Source organism: Schistocerca gregaria, chromosome 7, assembly GCF_023897955.1.
Source record: "Schistocerca gregaria isolate iqSchGreg1 chromosome 7, iqSchGreg1.2, whole genome shotgun sequence".
NCBI lineage: Eukaryota > Metazoa > Arthropoda > Insecta > Orthoptera > Acrididae > Schistocerca > Schistocerca gregaria.
Window position 1 is genome coordinate 380,567,842 of NC_064926.1, and position 12,617 is coordinate 380,580,458.

The following is a 12,617-nucleotide window of genomic DNA, read 5'->3' on the forward strand; positions in this document are numbered from 1 at the left end:
CAGCTACATTACATATTAGTTGCACATACGCCACCACAGTATCATGCATCCCAAGTGCCTAATCGCCAAGTAATTGAAATACTAGAATACTCTTCTTTTACAAATTGACGTAACACTTGTAACTATTGTCCCCGCGAACATGGGGTGTGACCACTAGCGCACGTACACTGTTGTCATTATAGGCAAAACAATGCTTCCTCATTCATAAGGCACACTCGGCTACGAAAGGTAAATAAGCCAGGACAATAATGAAACGTTATGACATCAAAGTTAGCGGTATTCCTTACAGCCTCCCAGGCACTGGCAGATTTTCATATAGGCCCACTAGGCACGGTGATAGGGGCGGCAGCTTAATGGAGGGCGGAATTTTTTGCTCTGTACTCATTTTAATCTTGGACGTTTTAAACTGCGCCTACAAACAACAAAAAATTTTTATATTGTTAAGCAACTTGCTAATTAAATAAGCCTTAAGAACGAAATTCGACAATACAAGCTTGGAAATATACACAGTTTACTTGGTAACTGAATGGAAATTTAACAATGGGTTTCTGTGTGGTGCCATCTTTATGATTGTTCAGAATATTTTGAAGTAAGCTGTCAGGACGGCAATCTACAACACTATATTTGAAACGTTATTCTGAGAATGTTGTCGGCTTCTATTTTACCCTACCATATGCTCCCCGTGAAAATACCGGGACCACTGGAAAGCTGTGATAAACTAATCAGCACTTTCGTAAATACTGTAACATCTAAAACGCGATTCTACTTAACATTCTTGTAGAAATTACGGGGAAGTATCAAGTCAACCCTCCATTACTGTAATTAAGATGAAAGCTTTGTTATCTTCAGTATCTGAGGTTTGACTTAAAGACACCCGCTTAACAAAACTTGTTGACACTGGGAATGTTTTACATTTTTAAACACGCGAAAAGAACATAAGCAGATTATCTAATAATGTGCGAAATACACTTCACAACGGTTAAAAATTTTATTTATTTATTTAGTTACTTTTTTGGCGAAAAAAGAAGAAAAAAAAACAACTTTCGTTTGCCACATTTATTGTGCTGAAGCCTGCACGATATCGCAGTTCCCACTCTGTGCAATCGAATAATACGTGGCATTGCAAATTTTGTATTAAACTTCTTAAGTAAGCTTTTTTTCTTCGAGGAAAGGTTATTTTTATTTTATGTTGGAACAAAAGGTGCGTGTAGACATAATAGCAGTGTTCACACAAATGACAACGCGCCACGTCAACTGGCAACAAGAGTACATAAACTTTTTAGTCTATCTTCTCTGCCTACAGAAACCTCTAAATGTTATATGTGGGATAAGAGTCAATCTAGCACAACTCACTGTAAGAATCTGCAAAAATTATTTGCTTTTAAATTGGAAAGACAGTGTCAAGAAGATACAATGTAAGCTTTCACGGCCGTGGATCGTGTGAAACAGTTACCGAGCCTGCCAGTAGAAAATTGTAGGATAGTAGGTGCCCTACGGGGCAGGGTGCGGCTAATAAAGAATCAGGTGCAGGCAGAGATTGTCCTGGAAAACGAAGCCATACTGTGCTCATTCCTGGTGGTCAAAAATCTCACAGTACCTTGCATCCTGGGCCTTGGCGCTCTTAGGGAATTGAAGGCAAAAAATTGACCTCTCCCGAGCCAGATGCACCTTAACCTATCTAAACCGACAAATTGATCTGGCATTAATGAGGACTCCTGACGCGTATCTTTTGAGTTACTGCCGGAAAGTCCGGGTAACTTTACAGGATCCTGACGCGTTGAATCACAACAACTGTGTTGTAAATCAAGACAACAGCGAATCGGACCCATGTTGGGAACGGGAAACTGCTGTTATTAAGCAACATGTTGCACCAAAAGGAGGAGAATCTTCGTACCTCAGCCTGTCACAGCAATCTGATTTGAGCCAAGTGCTGAACCAATTTGTACAAGTGTTTTCGGAAAAACCGGGGATAATAAAAGAATATGAATTCGACGTGCAAGTAAAACCTCACCAAGCTTTCTGCCGTGACTCCTATTCAATGGCGTGGTCGAAAAGACAAACCGTGGGGAGAGAAATTCAGAGAATGCTGCGGTGGCAAATAATAAAACCGTTTATATCCAGGGATACTTTAGAGTTTAAGTCTAAAATGTGTGGTGTGTAAAAATAGACGTAAGGTGTATGTCAAGTTAGTAAGATTTATTTAATGTTTATTTGATTTTATACTTGGGCTTGTTAGATATAGAATCGTTGCTACGTTTATGTACGAGTGAGTTGTGACAGAAGGAGAATACTGCACTTAAACAAGTGCCGCGGCAGAAAAAAGATTAACAAATGAATCTGCGTAAGGACGCTCTGCACAGGGTAAACCTTGAAAAGAGAGGACGCATTGTGCATGGTCGGCGGGCGAGCAAATTAACAGCGAGAATTCGCGTAATAAAAAATTTCAAACAGAATAATATCTCTTAACTTCCACACTGATTCCAGCTTTAAGGTGCTTGCAGGTACACGCACGTAAGCAAGGCAGCTGCAAATGCAACAACGACAAAAGTTTCTGAATCAGTGTTGAATGAATAAATAATACACATGTCATAAAACCTACTGAACTCACGGGTCCAGTATGGCCAACTGGTCAACACTTCAAGTAAGAGGTGAAAACTAGGTCAATCACTGAATACTAAGTGATGAACGGACCTAGAAGGAACTCTAATTGTACTATATCTATGTATGTACATAACATTAACGTGTAAAATGGAAAGGAAATTTATTATGTAATTATAGTAAAATGTTATAAACCATGTTCCAATTTAAAAGTGGCTATCCGAACGCTCAAATAGTGAAAACACGGATGACCTGAACTACGAATTGGAACGACATAAAAGTGCGAACAGTTAACTGTGCAAGAACACATGTGTGACTGTTTAACAGTTGAAGACTGTTCTGAAAGTATAGTGAACAAAAGAATGAAAATTAATAGCTCAAATCGTGTGCCTTTCCCAGAAAACAATTTAGATGCGAAACATGATAGACATTCACAGTGTGGATAAATGTTTCGGCAAAGAAATGAGACTTCTGATAAAAGGAGCCGTAGCAGTGGACTGTGAAAATACGCACAGCGAACTGTGGTTTCCGGACCGGCAGATGCACGCTAGAAGCTACGCAGGCCAAGTATGAAGCGAAAAGTGTCACCGCGACGTACTCAACTGAACACTCAACATAGCGACAGTGCGTACTGCGATCAAGTGAACTATTACCTTAAAACTACAGTTATGTTAAACCAGGGTAAAGTGTGTGAGTTCGTACCAGAACTTATTTAAAGACCTGGAACTCGTTCGTTCCTACATTCTTACAATGCATTCCGTTAACAGTGAACACGAGTGACTGTGCAGTGAGGCCGCGCACCCCCCCCCCCTCCATTCCCCCCCCCCCCCCCCTCACCTCGCCCCCCGCTGACCGGCTGTTGTTCGCGCCCAGACGAACAACAAACCGCCGCCGTCGTCTGTATAAAAGAAAAAAAAAAGACTGTTGTACGTTATGTAATTTCACGTTTTAATGATAATTTTTTGTAATGTAAATGTTTATGTATATACACATTCAATGTAAATCAAAATTAACCGTAATAACAACAATCCGAAGGCTCCGGACGGGGTTATTTGGGCCGTTTTTTTCCCTTGCGCCTGTAACCCGAATGGGGGAACGTAAGTCGAAGTGCCTCGAGTCTGCAGGATACCGGATTGTTCCTATTAATAAGACAGAAGGCAGATCGGGCTGATAGACGTACTGACCTGTAATTGTGAATTATGTATGACATCCATAATTGTGTATTGAACAGAGTATTGAACAGTGAATTGAAATAGGTGGGCCAAACATAAACTTTTGGCCGTCCACAAAACTGAACTAAATGTGAAACCGTAGTGCGTCTGTACATAAACAGTGGACTTTATTACGTACACCCTCACCAGGGGCCCCAAGTGAAGGTACGTCACATAAATATTGACATTTTTAGCGGTTGTAAACCGTAATGAGGTATTTTATGAATATAATTGGTGTAAAAGATATAGTTAATGTTCTTGAAACAACTTATATACAGCATCTTTATTTAATGTCTATGAAAATAAAAAAGGATCGAAAGAGACGCGATTGTACGGCCGAGGATGAAGGACGTATTTTGTGGGACTCAAACTGTTTTGTTTCACTATACGGAAGGCAGCCATTGAGCGGCTACACATATTTTATGTAAGATATTCGTATTTCTGCTTAAATGTTATTATTATTAGAAAATGAATTTCTTTGTAATAGTTGTCACCTCAAATGCTCACAGTGGCTAGTTATTTTAAACAAGCATTTTTCAGTAATTTGCGCTGTGAGAAGCTCATCTTCCGATGCAGCCTCTGGCGGCCATTACGCACCGAACTGTTAATTTATTTACCAAAGTGTTACAGTAAATGTAAATGCGAGAGATTACGTTGTACGAACCTTTTAAAATTGCAACAGATAATTAATTTACGTTAAAATTCATGTTTTTAAACTATACAGATTCCATGAGTTCAGTTAAGTTTTATCTTGGCCTCTCCACGATTTACTTAAGCACTGAAGTAAAAGTGATAAGAGAAGACAATATCCCTGAGAGAAAGAATCTTTCCTTTGTATGTGACGTAACGAATCCCAACGAACAACGTCACAAGCTCTAAAATAATTTCTTATCCACTTACAAGACATCTGCCTCCATGTCAAGAATATGGGCAACCGATTTTGTACATTCCCCATCTGGGCATTTTTTATTCGTTCTATCATCTGCTTGATACTTCCGTTTCGAATTACATTCTCATCCACTGGCAATACATTTAAATCCGTACACAGAAAGTTAGCAGCCGACTGATTACTGTCACTGTCAGTGCATGTGATTGTCCTTTCGTAATCTGAGATTGCATTACCTGACATTCTGCTTGACTAGTCTAGTTGAGAGATAGGCATTTCAATTAGAAATTCGGTGTCTAAACCTGCTTCTAAATCTGGCTCCTCTGGTGACATACAATCTGTAAGAGCAGTACGTGAGTTTTACAATTCGTCCACTTCCTCTTCTGTATCCTTCCTCCTAGCTTCTCTAACGTTTTTCCCGCTCTCCTCTTCATTTTCCCCAAATACTAATATCCATTTGTACCTAATACTGATTCTCTCACTACTCTTGTCTCTCTTCAAATACTTTCTTCACTTCCCTTCGTCTTAAATTAAATGAAGATTTAATTTGTTTCCGTCTTTTTCAGGTCCTTTTGTTGTTCCTGTGCGATTGTCTATATTTTCCGGTCTTTAGGGTCAATGCTCTTACCTTTGCTATCTTCTTTCGATCTTTTTTTGTTATTTTCCTCCTTTTTCTCTTCCATTTCCTATTCCATAACCATTTCCTATCCTCCCCTGACGTCTTACAACAAAACTGAATTCCTGCAACACTAACGAATGGTATTTGTACCTCTTCTGACGACTTTTTACTCCCGAAAGCCAATTGTACAAAACACAGGAATAAATAATGTCCTCCGAGAAAAATCCGCCACATGCCAAATAATAGAAAAGCTTCGCTTACAACAGTAATTTCAAATTACGCACCGAGTCAGGTGGCGCAATGGTTAACACACTGGACTCGCATTCGTGAGGATGACGATTCAAAACCCGCGACCAGCTGTCCTTACTTAGGTTTTCCTTGATTTCCCTAAATAGCTTCAGGCAAATGCCGGGTTGGTTCCTTTGAAAGGGCACGGCCGACTTCCTTTCCCATCCTTCCCTAGCCCGATGGGAGCGTTGACCACGCTGTTTGGTCCGCTCCTCAAAATCAAGCAACCAATCAAATTACGCGCAGTTATTATTGCAACATTTACGTTTATTTCTGTGGCTGTTGACTGCTGTGCTGTGGTGTGATGCTCAAACTGCGCTGCGCCTTGTGTCGCCGAGATGGTTGTCTCGAATCCCTTCAATCCCAGACGATGCAGAATTCCTCTTTTTGTGCTGAACCACAGAAAATCAGTGTGTCGTAGATTTGTGCTGGATGTATGATTCGTCTCCCCGCACATAGACGACTGTTCACTGTTAATTCTCATTATTGTTCTTAACAGAAAAAGTAATCGTCTGTGCGCAGTACACCATGTGTAATAAGTCTGTGCCTGCCTGTGTCTTTAGTTCTGATTATGTATACTTTGCGGCTGTCGGACTAGAATCGGAGAATACGCTTCATTACGAAATAGAGCTGACAATGTGCCTAATACGAATACGTCTCTTATGCTTTTCAAAGTAACTTAATTAAAGAAAGAAAAATGTCACTTTGAAATATAACACTTCTAGATAAATTACCGCACTTCAGTTTACTATTGCTTTTGCACGTAACTCACTTCCTTAGCAATGCCTATGCTCATCCAGTCTCATTTAACGATTAGGTTCAGTTCACACTCATAGTGAAGTAAGCATTACGGGGTTGCATTTCGAAATTAATTAAATGGATAATCACTTATCACGGAAGTCTTTTCATTTAAGTTCTCCGCGACAGTTAGCGATTCTGAAACACGACACTTTGCCAACGATAAATCTCTTAATTAATCTCAACCGCCTTCCCGCGAAATTATTGGATTAATGAAATACCTTTCTCCTACAAACAGGTGCGCGTGACTGCTGCTTGCGGGTGCCCAACGTAAACTTTTCTTGCACACGCGAAGACGGCGTGCTACCACCGGCGTTGGGGCATTGTCATTGTACGGCAAGACAATGCTTCCTCATAGAGAAGGCGTGCTTGGCACCAGAAGTTCCAGAGGGCAGAACAAGTTTTAAAACATAAAATATAGCTGTAGTCCTTAGAAATGTTGCTTCGGCAAAATTCAAAATTCATCTGTATGGCTATTTTGGTACCTCAGATGCTCAGTTAAGAAGTTTGCTGCTAGACAAGTCGTGTGACTGCAATGGCGTTTCTGTGTGATCACTCCTCAGTACCTAGTATTAAAGATCAAGATCCTATCGTCTCTTTCTAACGGCAACTCAAAGTCCGACTTACGTGTAAATCTATCTCTGCTCTCAATGAAATAAAAACAAAGGTGAGTCCAGTTCTTTATCAGAATGACATGTTAATGGTCTAAGAACTTTTAGCATTGTACTTGACAATGGCATAAATTCCAAAATATAAATAGGACAGAAGACAAATACAGTAATACACAATAAAATTTCGGTTAACTCTTTCAAAGAATATTCCATGACTGTGGCTCAACACCATCGAAATCTTTTTAAAACAAATAGGATTGTTTTGCCATAAACTCCGTCACCTCTTACTAATTGCGCTTCCACCAATTTCTCCGCCCATTATCAGACTGGTTTCACTACATTATATCTGACAATTAAAGGACAGAAAGTGGGCGGTAGTTTTCCTGAAAGCAAACTAATATACAATTCTAACAATCTCTCTCGCTCTCTCTTCGTTACACACACATTCTCTCTCTCTCTCTCTCTCTCTCTCTATGCCCCCCCCCTCTCTCTCTCTCTCTCTCTCTCTCTCTCTCTCTCTCTCTCTCTCTCTCACACACACACACACACACGCTCTCCTTCATACTGTGCCTTTCTGGCCCTCCAAAAAATGGTTCAAATGGCTCTGAGAACTATGGGACTTAACTTCTGAGGTCATCAGTCCCCTAGAACTTAGAACTACTTAAACCTAACTAACCTAAGGACATCACAAACATCCATGCCCGAGGCAGGATTCGAACCTGCGACCGTAGCGGTCACGCGGTTCCAGACTAAGTACGCTAAGCAGCGAACAGTTATCAGATATCACTCGAATGAGGTTGTTATAAGAAAATGCTTAGTTGATTTTTACGAATGAGAATAAGACATTTTTAACTACCAAAAATATGTGTTGTACATTCACTGCCTCTTGCCATTCTCCCTTTGTCTTTAATAGAAATACTCATTATTTACGCCTTTGCTGTCATTAAGAACTGCAAGGAAGGAGGGAAGGAAGACTGGGTTTAAAGTCCCGTCAACATCGAGGTCATTAGAGACGGAACACAACCTCGGATTGTGTCGAAGATGGGGAAGGAAATCAGACGTGCCATTTCAAAGGAACCATACCGGTATTTGCCTGGAACGAGGTAAGGAAATAAACAAAATTGTCGCGATTTTCCTTAACCAACAGCAGGTTGTTGCATTGCTTGTCCTTGAACTACTGTTTTTAATCTAAGAAGGTATCTCGATTCAAGATTATGGGGTGTAATTGAAGTCCAGCAGTCCAGGTTTACTGATGGAATCAACGGCTACAGCTTTTTTTGTTTTGTTTTTTGTTTTCTGAGAACTCCAATCGTCAACTACAGCCCGAAGATGACGCACTGTAGGGCTGAAACTGGCAGCTAGGAAATAAGTAAAATTATAAGGACGGCTATAGGCGTTTCATTTTCTCACAGTAATAAACGGCGGGCGATCCCAAGAGCTCCTGTCAAAAGGGTGGACATACAAAAACAAATTCTCTGTCGTATTTTTTTGGCAGGGTCGAGGACCTTTTGTTCGTTAAAAGTTTTTCCGACGCTACGCGGCGCCAATAAAGGGGCTTGGAAAGACGCCTCCTTCCAGCACCGCGTAGGCCACGAAGGAAATTTGAAGGGAACAGCTATTCCTCACGGCCATAGAAATATTGGATTTACGGTAATCACATAATCACATAATCACATAATTATTCTGATATGTTTTTAGTTCGAAAATTTAGCGCATAATTAATTTACGCCAGGAAATTTGTGTATTGAGGTTATGGTATTTCTGCACATGAGTGCAACTGAGCGGTGATTTCTGTTTTATCAGATTTGTGATCAGAATTTAGGTGAACTGTTTAAAGAGATGTTTTTCCTTTGTTTGGGATGGACGTAATGATCGATTTGATGGTTGAGTTGGCCTTGCCAACTTCAGCGTGAGTCGCTCTGGACTAGTTTTTGATCTACGAATCGAATTAAATCAAGTGGTAAGCGAATTTGATTAGAAAATGAGACAGTAAAAGTAGTATGGGACTGTGATATTTGGGCAGCAATACAGCTGACGATGGGACAATTAGAGGAGATGTAAAATACAGACTGGTAATAGAGAGAAAATGTTTTGTGAAAAAGAAATCTTACTATAGATTATAAATTGAAGTCTTTTTGGAAAGTATGTGTGTCTTGTTGTTCTTATAATGAAGTGAAATGTGGTCTCCATTATCAGTACAAACAATTAACAATAAAAGCTTCTGATCTGTGAAAAGTGCCGACAATTATATGGATAGATCGTTTAATTAAAGAAAATTAAATGAATCGGAAAGCAAGAAACTTTATGGTACAACTTGAGTAAACAAAGGGTAAATTGATAAGTTAGTAGGATACATCTTGAGGCATCTAGGAATAGTTAATTTGGTAGTAGAAAGACTTTGTTTGTATGTGCATATTTGAAGGTGTCATCAGTCTTATGACTGGTTTGATGGCGCCCACCACGAATACCTCTCCTATGCCAGTCTCTTCATCTCAGAGTAGCATTTGAAATGTACGTCCTGAGTTATTTGCTGAATTTATTCCAATATCTGTCTTCTTCTACAGCTTTTGCCCTCTACAACTGCCTCTAGTACCATGGAGGTCATTCCCTGATTACTTAACAGATGTCCTGTCATCCTGTCGCTTCTCCTTGTCAGTGTTTTCCACATATTCAATTCCTCTCTGATTCTGCGCAGGACCTCCCAACCTATTTTTCAGCATTCGTCTGTAGCACCATATCTCAAATACTTCGATTCTCGTCTGTTCCGGTTTTCCCACAGTCCACGTTTCTCTACCACACAATGTTGTGCTCCAAACATACCATTCTCAGAAGCAGCCTAGCCTGAAGTATAATCTGTGTTGTCAACCTCGTAGGTAAGCTACACTGTCATATCTCTGTTATTGTGAGAAAATGAAGAGCCTACAGCCGTTGTTATGATTTTATTTATTTTGTAGCCACCAGTTTCTCCGCTTCAATGCGCTATTTCAGGCTGCCGTTTTTATCCACTACAGTTCGTACTATGGAGATTATTCCCTTCCGTGATAACAATTATTCCATTGCATTAACCCATCTTCTTGTCAGTGTTTCCCGTATAGTAATTTCCTCGTCGATGCTGCAGAGAACCTCATAATTCTTTACCTTATCAGTTTACATTATTTTTAACATTCGTTTGCAGCACAACACTGAGATGCTTACATTCTCTTCAGTTCCGGTTTTCCCACATTACATGTTTCACTACCATACAACGCTGTGTTCCAAACATGCATTCTCAGAAAATTCTTCCTTAGATTAAGGCCTATATTTGATACTAGTAGACTTCTATTGGCCAAGAACACCCATTTTGCCAGTGCTAGTCTGCTTTTTGTCTTCTTTGTTCCATCTGCCATGCGTTATTTTACTGCCAAGGTAGCAAAATTCCTTAAATTCATATTCACAATTCCTGATTTCGAGTTTCACGCTGTTCTCATTTCTGCTACTTTTTGTTACTTTTGTCTTTCTTCGATTAACCTCAGTTCATATTCTACGCTGATTAGACGATTCCATTATTCTTCACCTTCATTGAAGACAGAAATGTCATAAGCGATTTTTATCATTGATATCGTATCACCCTGAAGTGAAATATGGGCGACAAATACTTTCGAGAAGAAGGGAATAGAAGCTTTCGAAATGTGGTGCTACAGAAGAATGCTGAAGATTAGCTGGGTAGATCACAGAACTAATAAGGAGGTATTAAATAGAATTGGGGAGAAGAGGAGTTTGTGGCACAACTTGACTAGAAGAAGGGATCGGTTGGTAGGACATGTTCTGAGGCATCATGGGATCACCAATTTAGTACTAGAGGGCAGAGTGGAGGGTAAAACCCGTAGAGGGAGACCAAGAGATGAATACACTAAGCAGATTCAGAAGGATGTAGGCTGTAGTAGGTACTGGGAGATGAAGAGGCTTGCACAGGATGGAGTGGCATGGAGAGCTGCATCAAACCAGTCTCAGGACTGAAGACCACAACAACAACAACACCCTGAATTTCGTTTCCGCTCGTGAACCTTTAGTTTTATTTTGGTCATTGCTTCTTCCACGCGTAGACTGTGCAGTAGGGGCGAAAAACAACATCCCAGTCTTACATTCTTTTTAATCCAATCACTCTTGTTCCTTCTGGACTCCTCTATATGCGGTATAGTACCCGTCTTCTGTTTAGCGTACCCCACTCATCGCAGAATTTTGAAGATCTTTCACTATTTTCTGCCGTCGAACGCCGGCCGGAGTGGCCGTGCGTTTCTAGGCGCTACAGTCTGGAGCCGAGCGACCGCTAGGGTCGCAGGTTCGAATCCTGCCTCGGGCATGGATGTGTGTGATGTCCTTAGGTTAGTTAGGTTTAATTAGTTCTAAGTTCTAGGTGACTGATGACCTCAGAAGTTAAGTCGCATAGTGCTCATAGCCATTTGAGCCATTTGAACTGTCGAACGCTTTTTGCAGTTCGACAAGTCCTATGGACGTGTCTGGATTTTTCTTCAGTCTTGTTCCGTTTATCATCCGCAACATTAGAAATGCTTCTCTGGTGCCTTTACCTTTTCTAAAACCAAACTGATCGTCATCTAACAGATCCTCAGTTTCCTCTTCCTCTACAAAATGATTAACATATTTGTGGACCTAACCAAGGGATCCACCACGTACAAGTACATAAAGATAGAGGAAATTCTACGAAAATGTTGTGTATTTAAATTGCTGATATATTCCGCTCCAGTAACTCGAGCTTCCTAAGTAGGAATTACTCACAAAGACCTCTTCTTCCACACAGTCTAGTACGTTTCAAGTCGTCGAATGAACTGGTACAGCTAATGAGTGCAATTTGCGTTTCGAAATGAACGCCGAAGCATCCATACCAGCAAACATCTGTTTGTAATCGAGGAAACGCCGTGATATCAGCTCCAGCGTGAACTGCAGATAAGAAGCGATACTGTACACTTGGCCACTTCTCGCAGACAGCGGCGATACTGTGCAGTAGGGAGCGAGCATCGGTTCAGACATGTGTCCCTCTGTGGTGCAGTTGCTGTTGGTGACCTCCATTGGCTTCACAGTGGGGGTGAGGGCCTCCGCGAGCGGTCATCCCTTCGTCAAGGTTGTAGCGGCTCACACGATTTCACTTACAACGCTATTACGACTACATCTGTGATAAAGGGTTCTCCTTTTGCGATTTCTCGGTCATCCTGGCAGTAAAAATTCGGCCATGACGGAATTTAAAGAGCGACATGTCGTAAAGATTAGATACTACTAGCACAGAGGAAGGACATAATGTAACGCCATACGTTCATTCGCTGATGACGGAATTTAAAGAGTGACATGTCAGAAAGATTAGATAACAATAGCACAGAGGAAGGACACAATGTAACGCCATACGTTGATTTTATAGATCGCATCGGAGATACGAGCATATCCTCATCTTTGGTTACTGTTCAAAATGATCTAATCTTTTTCAACAGAAAATTCAGCGATACTACAGAAATGTGGTGATTTAATAGGCTCCTTCCCGAAAATACTATCATTTAATTTCTTCAGACATGTACCGTGAGTTTGTTGATTCTCCACGAGAACTTTACAAGTAGAAACGT

At 40.6% G+C, this 12,617-nt stretch overlaps 1 protein-coding gene across 1 annotated transcript in view; it reads left to right on the forward strand.

The window, feature by feature from the left end:
* Nucleotides 1-11,996: 11,996 nt before the first annotated feature.
* The window catches only part of LOC126281865 (para-nitrobenzyl esterase-like), a 76,448-nt gene continuing 75,827 nt past the window's right edge, over nt 11,997-12,617 (forward strand). The window contains exon 1 of the mRNA XM_049981135.1: nt 11,997-12,127. Coding sequence (XP_049837092.1) covers nt 12,035-12,127 — 93 coding nt within the window. The 5' untranslated portion in view covers nt 11,997-12,034. The remainder of the gene's footprint in view (nt 12,128-12,617) is intronic.